The sequence below is a fragment of the Mobula hypostoma genome, chromosome 2 (assembly GCF_963921235.1).
Source record: "Mobula hypostoma chromosome 2, sMobHyp1.1, whole genome shotgun sequence".
Taxonomy (NCBI): Eukaryota; Metazoa; Chordata; class Chondrichthyes; order Myliobatiformes; family Myliobatidae; genus Mobula; species Mobula hypostoma.
This window is the reverse complement of record NC_086098.1, coordinates 79,760,612-79,775,321: the sequence shown is the minus strand read 5'-3', so window position 1 is coordinate 79,775,321 and position 14,710 is coordinate 79,760,612. Positions and strand designations below refer to the sequence as shown.

Here is a 14,710-nt window from a genome sequence, read left to right as displayed (position 1 = left end):
CATTGTGGGGGCTTCTTCACACACAGAGTGGTGGGAGTGTGGAATGAGCTGCCAGACGAGGTGGTAAATGCGGGTTCTTTTTTAACATTTAAGAATAAATTGGACAGATACATGGATGGGAGGTATATGGAGGAATATGGTCCGTGTGCAGGTCAGTGGGACTAGGCAGAAAATGGTTCAGCACAGCCAAGAAGGGCCAAAAGGCCTGTTTCTGTGCTGTAGTGTTTCTATGGTTTCTAACAAGAAGTTAACTTACATAAATAACACACACAAAATGCTGGAGCTTCTTAGCAAGTGAGGCAGCATCTAAGGAGGGGAGGTTTTGGGTAGAAACCCTTTAGTACACTTACTTAGGTCTTGTCCCGAACCATCAACTGTTCATTCCCCTCCACAAATGCTGCCCGACCTGCTGAGTTACATTGCTGAGTTGCTTTGTTTATGTATATTTTATCAATTCTATTACATTTCTTTATTTTTGTGTAAATTCCTCAAAGAAGATAAATTTCTTGATAGTATCTAGACTCTTTGGGAAGGAAGTGTCTGTTACCCTGCTGTATCTCTAAATGAATAAATAAAATAGGCTGGAGGAACTCCGTGTGACCAGCAACATCTGTTACGGGGAAGGAATTGTCAACATTTCTGGTCGAAACCCTGCACCAGGACTGAAGGTAGGGAAGGGAGATGGCCAGTATAAAGAGGAGAAGGCAGTTGGCAAATTGATTAATTATGGTGAAAAACTTAATTTTGCACTGTAGATCTTTCCAACCACAAGTACAAGGGAGTGGGACAAATAGCAGAATGCAGCATACAGTGAAGCTGTTACAGAGAAAGTGCAGTGCAGGTAAACAGTAAGGTGCAAGGACCACAACAAGATAGATTGAGAGATCAGAAGTTCATCTTTAGCAATTAAATAGTCAGGAAGGAAGTGGTATGCAAATGTTTGGTCAGAAAGGTGAAAGTTAAGAAAGTTTCCAAAAGGTGAAATGGCAGCAAGATCAAGATCCGAATCAACACGTTGTATTCTGAAAAAAAAGCATAATTTATATTTATGACTTTCTTGTGAAAGCTGCTTATCTGCGGCTTTGCGCCTGCTGTGATGTGGGGTGCCAGAGTGGCATTGCAGTTAGCACAATGCTATTAAAGCTTGAGGAGACGGCATCGCCTATCAGCAAGATGCTACGTTCCTTCCCGTATGTCTGAGAGCTCCAGTTTCCTCCCAGTCCAAAGATGTACTGGCTAGTAGGTCATTGTAAATGGTCCTGCAATTACGCCTGGGTTAATCAGTGGGCTTCTGGGAGGACCGGAAGGGCCTGTTCCACAGTGTATCTCTAAATAAATAAATACAGAATAAATAAAAATTAAGCTTTTCATTGGCCCTGTGCAAACATGTACTTGTGACAATACACCATTCAACTTTGACTTCCACAAGATGAAGAAGAAACTGTTCAATCTTCAATACTTCCACTCTAGAACCATATTCATACATAGAACATAGAAGAGTACAGCACAGTACAGGCCCTTTGGCCCATGATGTGGCACTAACCTTTTAACCCACTCTGAGAACCATCTAACCCTTCCCTCCTATACATACCCTCCATTGTTCTATCATTCCTGTGTCTATCCAAGAGTTTTTTAAATGCCTCTACCACTACCCCTGGCAAGGCATTCCACACACACACACCACTCCATGTTAAAAACATACTACCTCTGACATCCCCTTATACTTACCTCCAATCACCTTGAAATTATGCTCCTTCATATTAGCCACTTCCACCCTGGGAAAAAGTCACTGGCTATCCATTCGACTATGCTTCTTATCATCTTGTATTTTATTGTCAAATGTACAAGTACAGACACAGGTAACACTCTGTACCATGTTCGGTCATAGAGCTATGGTGCACAGGTGATACAATAATATAATAAGACCATAAAACATAGGAGCAGAATTAGGCCATTCAAGTCTGCTTTGCCATTTAATCATGGCTGATTTATTATCCCTCTAAACCCGATTCTCCTGCCTTCTTCTCGTAACCTTTGACACCCTGACTAATCAAGAACCTATCAACCTCCATTTTAAATATACCCAATGACTTGGCTTCCACAGATAACTGTGGCAATGAATTCCACAGATTTACCATCCGCTGGCTAAAGATATTCCTCCTCATCTCTGTTCTAAAGGGATGTCTTTGTATCTGAGGCTGTGCCCTCAGGTCCTAGACTCCCCTGCGATAGGAAACATCCTCTCCATGTCCACTCTATCTTTCAATATGTGATAAGTTTCAATGAGATCCTCCCTCATTCTTCTGGAGTTCAGTGAGTACAGGCCCAGAGCTATTACCTGTGTCCGTACTTGTGCATGTGACAATAAACTCGACTTTGGATACTTTGATGTTTGCTGAAGTTTCTTTCCTGTGTTTACTCAGACTTAGGGTACACACTCAACTGATGTTTGTAATAATCAAGACTACAACATTCAAAAACTTAGAGAAGCTCTTAAAAAAGGCAAAGAGGAAATGCTCCAAAATCTGCTTTATTTCATCAACTATCATTTGAAGAGGTTTAGCGAAAAAGCCGGGTAAAATGGTCTAAAAAGGATGAATTACACCTTAATTTAGCAGTATTATGGTGAGATGCAGTAATCAACATTCAGTGGTTACTGAATTAGATACACCTGTACACCCACTTGTTAATGCAAATACCTAATCCACCAATCATGTGGAAGCAACTTAATACATAAAAGCATGCAGACGTGGTCAAGAGGTTCAGTTGCTGTTCAGACCAGACATCCAAATGGGGAAGAAATGTGATCTAAGTGACTTTGACTGTGGAATGAATGATTGTTGGTGCCAAGTGGAGTGGTTTGAGTATCTCAGAAACTGCTGATCCTCTGGGATTTTTGCGGACAAGAGTCTAGAGGTTACAGCAAAAAAATCAAACAAACATCCAGTGAGCAGCGGTTCTGTGAGCTAAAACGTCTTGTTAGTGAGAGAGGTCAGAGGAGAATGGCCAGACTGGTTCGAACTGACGGGAAGGTGACAGTAACTCAAATAACCACGTGTTACAACAGTGGTGTGTAGAAGGGCATCTCTGAATGCACAGCAGTTTGAACCTTGATAATTTTAAGGTGATTGGAGGAAAGTATAAGGGGGATGTCAGAGGGAGTTTTTTTTAAACAGAGTGGTGTGTGTGTGGAATGCCTTGCCGGGGTGGTGGTAGAGGCAGATACATTAGGGGCATTTAAAAAACTCTTGGATAGCAGAAGACCACAAACATACATTGAGTGGTACAGGGGGTACATATTTAATAAAATGGCCATGTTGTAGAAATCTCTTGCAAAGATGAATTTATTTGCAGCCACTTTCTTATATAATCCATCTGGAACATGATAAGCTGGCAAAGCAACATTAATAGTATTTATGGAACAGCTGAACTGTCCATATCAGTGACAGAAAACTCTGTTCAACATTACCAAAACCCAAGTTTCCAAGTAGTAGTCTACATTTAAAAAGAGAATATCAGTTGACGTAGAATTATTTCAATTAGTTTTTATTTAGAGGGACAGCACAGTAACAGGCCCCTCTGGTCTAACAAGCCTGCAGCGCTAAATTATACATGTGACCAATTAACCTACTAACCCGTACATCTTTGGAAGCAGGGAAGAAGGCAGAGCACCCTGAGGAAACCCATGCATTTATGGGGAAAACATGCAATCTCCTTACAGACAGCAGTGAGAACTGAACCCAGGCTGCTGGTGCTCAAATAGTTTCATGCTAACCACTACGTGTCTGTGCCATCCTTATTAACCACCCAAATTACATTCATTGTATTAACACTTACCATCGACTTCATCACAGAACACTGGCCTTTCTTCTCTTTAAGTAAAGGATTCTGTAAAGCGACAAACAAACAATGTTCAATGGAGTCACTATGTTTGTAATTACCACTCACCAGTTGATATTACCCAGTGGGAGGTTTAACTGCATTGAATTTCACTAAGGCTGCCAGGTATCATGTTTCACAGGAGAGCTATAGAGTCATGGAGCACTACAGCACAGAAAACAGGCCCCTCAACCCATTTAGTCCATATGGAACTATTATCTGCCCAGTCCCATTGAGCTGCACCTTGACCATAGTCCTCTATACATCTCCCATCCCTGTTCTTATCCAAACATATCCAATTTCAGAGTTCAAAGTGAATTCATTATCAAAGAACATATATGTCACCATATACCACCCTGTGGTTAATTTCCTTGTGGGCTTTCACAGTTGATACAAAAAAACACAATAAAATCAATGAAAAATCTACACAAATATGGACAAAAAATACAACCGATGTGCAAAAGATGACATTGTGCAAAGACAAAAAGAAAAACAAATATTAAATAAATAAATCAATGAATGATATTGAGACATGATTCGTAGAGTCCTTGCAAATGAGTCCATAGGTCGTGGATGCAGTTCAGCGTTGAGGTGAGTGAAGTTATCCATTCTGGTTCATCAGCCTGGTGGTTGAAGAATAATAATAACTGTTCCTGACCCTGGTAGTGTAGGGCCTTGTATTCATTCCTGATGGCAGCAAGAAGAGAACATGTCTGGATTGTGGTGGTCTTTGATGATGGATGCTGGAATCTTAAATTTAGAAATCGACCCCGAATCCACCACTTCCGCTGGCAGCCTGTTCCACACTCTCAGCACCCTCTGAGTGAAGAAGTTCCTCCTCATGTTCCCCTTAAACATTTCACCTTTCACCCTTAACCCATGGTCACCAGTTGTAGTCTCACCCAATCTCAGGGGAAAAAGCCGGCTTGCATTTGTCCTATCTATACCCCTCATAGTTTTGTATACCTCTGTCAAATCTCCCCTCTTTCCCCTAAACTACAGGGAATAAAATCCTAATCTATTCAAACTTTCCCTATAATTCAGTCCCTCAAGACCCAGCAACATCCAGGTGGAAGTTTACCAAGGACGAGGCTCAGAATCTCAACTGCCCAGCTCGGCAGCAGGACCTGTGATATTTCTGCCAGACACTATCATGTCCCTGGGCAAGCACATCACACAGATACATTTTTCCAGTCAGGACAGTGAAGGCAGAAACGGGGAGGCTGCACTGTAGGTGCAAAAGATGCCGGTGAGGCTGCATTTGGAATACTGTGTTCAGTTTAGTCACTTTGCTATGGAAAGGATCCCAAAACACTGGAAAGAGTGCAGAGATAATTTTATGAGGATGTTGCCAGGATTCGAGGGCTGGGTTATAAGGCCGGGGTACGTTATTCCTTGGAATCTTGGAGACATTCCAGGATCAGAAGAAGCTGCAGAGGGTTAAAAACTCAGCCTGCTCCATCATGGGCATAGCCTCCCCACCATCAAGGATACCTTCAAAAAGCGATGCCACAAAAAGGTGGCATCAACCATATAGGATCCCCGCCACCCAGGAGCTTGAACTGTGGCCATACATTCGACAGGAGAGTGAAAGGAAGAGACAGCTTCACATGTGTCCACAACTGAAGATTAAAAAAGCAGGGCTTCACAGCAGTTTTCGGAATTTAAATTATGGCCAATCAGTAAGGGCGAATAAAAATAAGGCAGGGGCAAGCAGACTGACCATTGTCAGAGTGGCCATTGTGTGAGTGGGCCAGTGTTAGAGTGGAAAGGTCTTAATATTGAGTCATCAGGCTTGGGCGAGGTAAAAACATAGAAACTTAGAAAACCTAAAGCACAATACAGGCCCTTCGGCCCACAAAGCTGCGCTGAACATGTCCTTACCTTAGAAATTACCTAGGGTTACCCATAGTCCTCTATTTTTCTACAGTGGAGACCCCTGACGTCTCCACTGTATCTTCTTCTAAGCACCTTAAAACTGTACCCTCTCGAGCGAGCCATTTCAGCCCTGGGAAAAAGCCTCTGACTATCCACATGAGCAATGCCTCTTATCATCTTATACACCTCTATCAGGTCACCTCTCATCCTCCATTGCTCCAAGGAGAAAAGGCCGAGTTCACTCAACCTATTCTCATAAGGCATGCTCCTCAATCCAGGCAACATCCTTGTAAATCTCCTATGCACCCTTTCTATGGATTCCACACCCTTCCTGTAGTAAGGTGACCAGATCTGAGGACAGTACTCCAAATGGGGTCTGACCAGGGTCCTATATAGCTGCAACATTACCTCTTGGCTCCTAAACTCAATCCCAAGATTGATGAAGGCCAATGCACTGTATGCTTTCTTAACCACAGAGTCAACCTCTACAGCAGCTTTGAGTGTCCAAGATCCCTCTGATCCTTCACACTTCCAAGATTCTTACCATCAATACTATATTCTGCCATCATATTTGACTTACCAAAATGAACCACCTCACACTAATCTGGGTTGAACTCCATCTGCCACTTCTCAGCCCAGTTTTGCATCTTATCAATGTCCTGCTATAAACTCTGACAGCCCTCCACAGTATCCACTACAACCTCAACCTACCCAACCTTTGTGTCATCAGCAAATTTACTAACCCATCCCTTCACTTCCTCATCCATGTCATTTATAAAAATCACAAAAGAGTAAGGGTCTCAGAAAAGATCCCTGAGGCACATCACTGGTCACCAACCTCCATGCAGAATATGACCCATCTACAACCACTCTTTGCCTTCTGTGGGCAAGGCAGTTCTGGTCCACAAAGCAAGGTCCTCTTGGATCCTATTCCTCCTTACTTTCTCAATAAGCCTTGCATGGGGTAAGTATCTAATAAGTTTCTTCTTCTTCTTCTTTATTCTTCATTCCTCATCTACTAAGGCATAGTTAGAGCAGAGAGAATGACTCAATGAGCAATGTTATGTTCCCTATGCAACGCGTGGGAATTCTGGGAGACCTACAACCTCCTGGGTAACCACATCTGCACCAGGTGCATCAGGCTGCAGCTCTTCAGAAAACATGTTCAGGAACTGGAACTGCAGCTCAATGACCTTCCGTTCATATGGGGGAATGAGGAAATAATAGATAGGAGCTAACGATAAGGAGGTAGCCACTCCAAGGTTGCGGAAGTCAGGTAACTGGGTGACTGCTAGGGGAAGGAAGGAGAAAGACCAGCCAGTATAGAGTACCCTGTAGCTATTCCCCTCAATAATAAGTACACCACTTTGGATACTTAGATACTGTAGAGAGGGATGACCTACTGGAGGTGCAGTGACCAGGTCTCTGGTGCTGAGTTTGGAACTGTGGCTCAGAAGAGAAGAGAGGTGAAGAGGACTGCAGTAGTGAAGGAGATTCCACAGTCCACAGTCAGAGGAATAGAGACGAGATACTGTGGATGTGAAAGAGACACCCAGCTGGAGTGTTACTTCCCAGGTGCCAGGGTCAGGGACATCTCGGATCAGGTCCATAGCATTCTTAAGGATGAGCAGCGAGAAATCTTGGTACACATTGGCACCAATGACATAGGTCGGAAATGGTGGGGAGTTCCTGAGGAGAGATTTTAGGGGACAAGGTAGAAAGCTGATAAGTAAGACCTCCAGGGTAGTTGTCTCTGGATTGCTGTCTGTGCCACTTGCCAGTGAGGGTAAGAAGTAATGACGAATCTCATAGAATTTTTTGAGGATGTAACTAGTAGAGTGGATAGGGGAGAACCAGTGGATGTGGTATATCTGGATTTTCAAAAGGCTTTTGACAAGGTTCCACACAGGAGATTAGTGTGCAAACTTAAAGCAAACGATATTGGGGTATGATGTGGATAGAGAATTGGTTTGCAGACAGGAAGCAAAGAGTGGGAATAAACGGGACCTTTTCAGAATGGCAGGCAGTGACTAGTGGGGTACCGCAAGGCTCAGTGCTGGGACCCCAGTTGTTTACAATATATATTAATGGCTTAGACGAGGGAATTAAGTGCAGCATCTCCAAGTTTGCGGATGACACGAAGCTGGGCGGCAGTGTTAGCTGTGAGGAGGATGCTAAGAGGATGCAGGGTGACCTGGATAGGTTGGGTGAGTGGGCAAATTCATGGAGATGCAATTTAATGTGGATAAATGTGAGGTTATCCACTTTGGTGGCAAAAACAGGAAAACAGATTATTATCTGAATGGTGGCCGATTAGGAAAAGGGGAGGTGCAATGAGACCTGGGTGTCATTGTACACCAGTCATCGAAAGTGGGCATGTAGGTACAGCAGGCAGTGAAAAAAGCGAATGGTACGCTGGCATTCATAGCAAGAGGATTCGAGTACAGGAGCAGGGAGGTACTACTGCAGTTGTACAAGGCCTTGGTGAGACTACACCTGGAGTATTGTGTGCAGTTTTGGTCCCCTAATCTGAGGAAAGGCATTCTTGCCATAGAGGGAGTACAAAGAAGGTTCACCAGATTGATTTCTGGGATGGTAGGACTTTCATATGATGAAAGACTGGATCGACTAGGCTTATACTCGCTGGAGTTTAGAAGATTGAGGGGGGATCTTATTGAAACATATAAAATTCTAAAGGGATTGGACAGGCTAGATGCAGGAAGGTTGTTCCCGATGTTGGGGAAGTCCAGAACGAGGGGTCACAGTTTGAGGATAAAGAGGAAGCCTTTTAGGACCGAGATGAGGAAAAACTTCTTCACACAGAGAGTGGTGAATCTGTGGAATTCTCTGCCACAGGAAACAGTTGAGGCCAGTTCATTGGCTATATTTAAGAGGGAGTTAGATATGGCCCTTGTGGCTAAAGGGATCGGGGGTATGGAGGGAAGGCTGGTACAGGGTTCTGAGTTGGATGATCAGCCATGATCATACTGAATGGTGGTGCAGGCTCGAAGGGCCGAATGACCTACTCCTGCAGCTATTTTCTATGTTTCTATATTTCTAAGCATTTGACAGATAGATACATGGCTGAGAAAATGGTGCAGAGGGTAGGGGTTCAGATTTTTGAATCAATAAGATCTCGTCTGGGGAAGGTATGACATGTACAAAAGGGATGGGTTTCACCTGAACCCGAGGGGACCAAAATGTCAACTGTACTCTTTTCCATAGGTGCTGCCTGGCCTGCTGAGTTCCTCCAGCATTTTGTGTATGGACCAATATCCTTGCAGGTAGGTTTTCTCGTGCTGTTTCAGAGGGTTTAAACTGATTTGGCTGGGGGATGCGACCAGAGTGATAGCGCAGTGGGTGGGGCATTTGATTTACAAACAGAGACAGTGTGTACTGAGACTGCTAGCAAGGAGAGGCAGATGATGAGGCAAAATTGCAGTCAACAGGATAAATTGCAATGTAAAATAGGGACAAACTCAAAAAGGGTGAGGAATACAGGACTAAAGATGTTATATTTGAATGTTTGCATTGTATGGAATAAGGTGAATGAACTTAGGGTGATTAAGTTGAATAGCACAGTTACAGATTGGCATGTATGAAGTTGATGGCATCACTGAGTCATGACTGACAAAAGATTATAACTGGGAGCTTAACTTTCAAGGATACACATTGTATCGAAAGGACAAGGCAGGTAAGTAGAAAGGGTGGGGTAGCTCTGGAGGTAAAAATGAAGTAACATAGGATTGGAAGGTGTAGAGCTAAGATACTGCAAGAGTAAAAAGACCCTGATGAGAGTTATATACAGGCCTCTGAACTGTAGCAAAGATGTGGGCCACAAATCACAACAGGCATGTCAAAAGAGCAATATTACAATAGGCATGGGGGATTTCAATATGCAGATAGATTGGGAAAACCAGGTGAGTACTGGATCCCAAGAGAAAGAATTTATAGACTGCCTATAAAATGGCTCTTTACGGCAGCTCATGGTTGAGTCCAGACTGGCTAATCTGGATTAGGTGTGCAATGAACTGGAATTGATTAGAGAGTTTAAGGTAAAGAACCTTAAATTGTGATTGATCATAAGATGATCGAAATCACACTGCAATTTGAAAGGGATAAGCTAAAGTCAGATTTGTCTATATAACGGTGGAGTAAAGGGAATTACAGAGGCATAAGAGAAGAGCTAGCCATTGTTGATTGGAAGAGGTCACAGGAGTCTATGTTGGGACCAATTTTTTTATGTTATAATGTTATATGTCAGTGATTTGGATGATGGAATTGATGGCTTTGTGGCCAAGTGTGCAGACAATATGAAGATAGATGGAAGAGCAGGTATTGTTGAAGAATTAGGGATGCTGAAGAAGGACAAAGACAGATTAGGAGAATGGGCAAAGAAGTGGCAGATGGAATACAGTGTTGGAAAGTGTATGGCCATGCACTTCAGTAGAAGAAATAAAAGCATAGACTATTTTCTAAATAAAGAGAAAAAAATAAAAATCCAAAGTGCAAAAGGACTTAAAGATTAATTTGCCGGTTGAGTCAGAAGGCAAATGCAATGTTGGCATTCATTTCAAGAGGACTAGAATATAAAAGCAAGGATGTAATGTTCAGGCTTTATAAAGCAGTGATAAGTCCTCATTTGGGGTATTGTGAGCAGTTTTGGGTCCCTTATCTAAGAAAGGATGTGCTGACATTGGAGTGCGTTCAGAGGAGTTTCACAGGAATTATTTCAGGAGTAATAGGGCTATCCTATGTGGACCGATTGATGGCTCTGGGCCTGTGTTCACTGGAATTCAGGAAAATGGCGGGGGGGGGGCACTTCTCATTGAAACCTATCAAATGTCGAAAGATTTCAATAAAATGGATGTGGGAAGGATATTTTCTATGGCAAGGGATCTTAGGACCAGAGGGCACAGCCTCAGAATAGAAGAATGTCCATTTAGAAAGGAGATGAGGAAGAATTTTTTATCCAGAGAGTGGTGGATTTGTGAATGCATTGCCACAGACAGTGTGTAGGCCAAGTCATTGGATATATTTAAGGCAGAGATTGATAGATTCTTGATTAGTCAGGGCGTGAATGGTTACAGGGAGAAGGCAGGAGATTGTGGCTGTGAGAGAAATGGATCAGCCATGATAGAATGGTGGAGTAGATTAAATGGGCCAAATGGCCTACTCTGTTAAAGCTACAACTTCCACTGGATATCTGTCGTGACTCTTCTCTTCTCCTCACTTGTCCTCCTCCTTCCCTTTCTCCTGTGGTCCACTCTCCTCTCCTATCAGATTCCTTCTTCTTCAGCCACCTATTCCTTCCCAGCTTCTCAGTTCATCCCTCCTTCTCCACACACTCAGCTGGACTCTCCTATCATTTGCCAGCTTCCCCACCCCTCAATTTCTTATTCTGGCTTCTGCCCCCTTCTTTTTCAGTACTGATGCAACACCTCTGCCTGAAATGTTAACTGTTTATTTTTCTTGAGTGTTGAAACCTATCAAATTTTGAAAGCCCTAGATAGCGGGGATGTCAAGAAGATATTTCCTATTGTGAATGAGTCCAAAACCAGTGGGCACAGCCACAGAATAGAGGGATGTCCATTTGGAGCAAAGCTGAGGGGGACTTTCTTTAGCCAAAGTGTGGTAAATCTGTGAAATTCATTGCCACAAACAGCTGTAGAGACCATGTCATTGAGAATATTTAATGTGGAGGATGATAGGTTCCTGATTAGTCAGGGCCAAAGGTTACAGGGAGAAGGCAGGAGAATGGGGTTGAGAGGGATAATAAATCAACCTCGGAGGAGCAGACTTGATGGGTCGAATGGCCTGATTCTGTTCCTATGTCTTTGGTTTATAGTCCATAGATGCTGCCTGACTTGCTGAATCCCCCCAGCATTGTGTGTGTGGTGCTCAAGATTTCCAGCATCTATAAAATCTCTTGTGTTTACGACTCTTCTCTGAATTGCCTTCAGAAATTGACAACTCATGATACCCCCACACTATTTCATTTATTTATTTACTTCAGGATACATTGCAGGATAGGCCAGTCAAGCTGTGTCACCCAGCAACCCCCAATTTAACCTTAGCCTGAAATGGGTCAATTTACAATGACCAATTAACTTATTAACTGATTAAGTCTTTGCACTGTAGGAGGAAACCAAAGCACTCGGAGAAAATCCACGCATTCCATGTACAAACTCCTTATGTAGAATGCTGTGATTGAGCTCTGATCTCCAATGCCCTGAGCTGTAATAAGGTCGCACTAACCACTAGAGCACTGTGGTGCCAATATTCAAGTTTCTATCTTAATGAAACGTGAAACAGATTGAGTAGGATTTCCTTAAAATCTTTCACTTTCCCCTGAAGCCAGAGATATTGGCTGCACATCGTTTTACAGGAGAGTGCTGTGATCTCTTTGACTGGTAGCAAACTTCAGCTGGAAATTTCCCCTCTCGCCATCCAGATTCAACAGTCAGCATTCCATAGTGTAACAGCTGACTATCAACAGAAACGTCTGGTCATGATAAAACGCATTAAACTGCTAAGTTTGAGGAGATTTAGAATGCCACCAAAGGCTCTTACGAATTTCCGTAGGTGTATGATGAACAGCATTATGACTGATTAATCACAGTCTGGTATGAAGGCTCCAAAGCACAGGGTCACAAGAGATTGAACAGGGTCGTAGACACAGCGAGCATCATCACGGGCACAACCCTGCCCACCACTGAAGATATGGTGAAGATGCCCACCACATCTTCAAAAGGCAGCACCTCAAGAAGGTGGCATCCATCATTAAGGACCGTTACTATTCAGAAAACATCCTCTTCTCATTGTTACCATCAGGGCAGTGGTGCAGGAGCCTAAGGACCCACACTCAATAATTCAGGAAGTGCTTCCCACACTCCTCCATCAGAGGCAATTCCTGCTATTGCAAACATCAAACATCCATCCAGGCCATGCTCCCTTCCCACTGCTGCCATCAGGAAGGAGATACGGAAGCCTCAGGACCCATAGCACCAGGTTCAGGAACAGTTATTACTCCTCAACCATCAGGCTCTTGAACAGGATAACTTCAAGAGGGGATAACTTCACTCAACTTCATTCAATCCAAAACTGAACTTTTCCCACACCCATGGACTCACTTTCAAGGACTCTTCATCTCATGTTCTCAATATTTATTGATTTTTTTTCTTCATTTTGTATTTGCACAGTTTGCTGTCTTTTGTACATTGGTTGTCTGTTTTGTTGAGTGCAGTTTTTCATTGATTCTATTGTGTTTCTTTGTATTTACTTGAATGCCCACAAGAAAGTAAATCTCAGGGTTGTACATGGTGACATATATGTACTCCAATAATAAATTTACCTTGAACTTTGATCTTTGAACAGTCTGCATGATCCAGCTGGTAGAGCTGTTATCTCATAGTGACTTCGATTCAGTCCTGACCTCAAGTGCCATCTGACTGGTTTTGCCTGCTTTCTGTTTCACTGCATGGGTTCCCTGGGATACTCTGGTTTCCTCCCACATCCCAAAGACATTGAAGAGAAATTTGACAGGGACATGGATGGGAGGGGTATGAAGGACTATGGTCTAGCTGCAAGTCGATGGGACTAGGCAAATTAATAGTTCAGCACGACTGGATGGGCCTGAGGGCCTGCTTGTCTGCTGTAGTGTTCTCTGACTCTATGAGTCCATGCAGATTGGCAAGTTAATTAGTCATTGTAAATTATATTTAATACATAGCTGAGGGGTAGAGTATAACCATAAGACCACAAGATATATGCAGGAGCAGAATTATGTTATTTAGTCCATTGAGCCTGCTGCACCATTTGAACCTGGCTGATTTAATTTCCTTCTCAACCCCAATTACCTGCCTTCTTCCCATAAACGTTAATGCCTTTACTAATCAAGAACCAATGAACATCTACTTGTATATGCCCAATGACTTGGCTTCCACAGCTGTTTGTGGCAATGAATTTCACAGATTCACCACCCTCTGACTAAAGAAATTCCTTCACATCACTGTTTAATGGGACATCCTTCTATTCTGAGACTGTGCCCTCTGGTCCTCAACTCCCTCACTACAAGAAACATCCTCTCCATGTCCACTCTATCTAGGCCTTTCAGCATTCGAAAGATTTCAATAATATCCCTGATTATTCTCCTAAATTCCAGGGAGTACAGGCCCAGAGTCTTTAAACTCTCCTCATTCATTAACCCTTCCATTCCCAGGGTCTTTCTAGTGAACCTCCTCTGGACTCTCTCCAATGCCAACACATCTTTTCTAAAATAAAGGGCCCAAAATTGTTAAACAATACTCCAAGTGTGGTCTGACCAATGCCGAAAAAAACCTCAGCATGACATCCTTGCTCTTCTATTCTAGTCCGCTCCAAAATGAATGCTAGCAATGCATTTGCCTTCTGGCAGGAAAGTATGGACAATGAGATGGGATCAGTGTAGGATTACTGCAAGAGTGTATTTGAAGGTCTGGACAGTGTCAGTAGCCGGAAAGGCCCGTTTCCATGATTCCATGACAAACAAAGGTTAAACTCCATGAGGACATATCAAAAACCTAGTTTGCTTTTAAGACCCATGATTGGTCATGAATTTTGAAAGGGGCCACTTAATAGCTAACAGAAGGGCACCATAGCTAGTGCGATGCTATTACAGCTCAGGATGTCGGAGCTGGAAGTTCGATTCCGTCGTTATCTATAAGAAGTTTGTACATTCTCCCAGTGAACACGTGGGTTTCCTCCAGGTGCTCAGTTTGGTCCCACATTCCAAAGATATACCAGTTAATAGGTTAATTGGTCATTGTAAATCGTCCTGCGATTAAGCTAGGGTTAAATAGGTGGGTTGCTGGACAGTGGCTTTTTGGGCCAAAAGAGTCTGTTCTGTATCTCTAAATAAAGGTAAATAAATAATACGAGAAAGTGAACAAAAACAATCTCAGCGGTGATTTGA

The 14,710-nt window shown here is 43.0% G+C and overlaps 1 protein-coding gene across 11 annotated transcripts in view; it reads right to left on the bottom strand.

The window, feature by feature from the left end:
* The window catches only part of mlip (muscular LMNA-interacting protein), a 218,853-nt gene that overhangs the window by 148,702 nt on the left and 55,441 nt on the right, over positions 1–14,710 (bottom strand). For all 11 annotated transcript variants that reach the window (XM_063039197.1, XM_063039204.1, XM_063039222.1 and 8 more), the window contains one exon: positions 3,838–3,888. In XM_063039197.1, the coding sequence (XP_062895267.1) occupies positions 3,838–3,888 (51 nt within the window). The remainder of the gene's footprint in view (positions 1–3,837; positions 3,889–14,710) is intronic.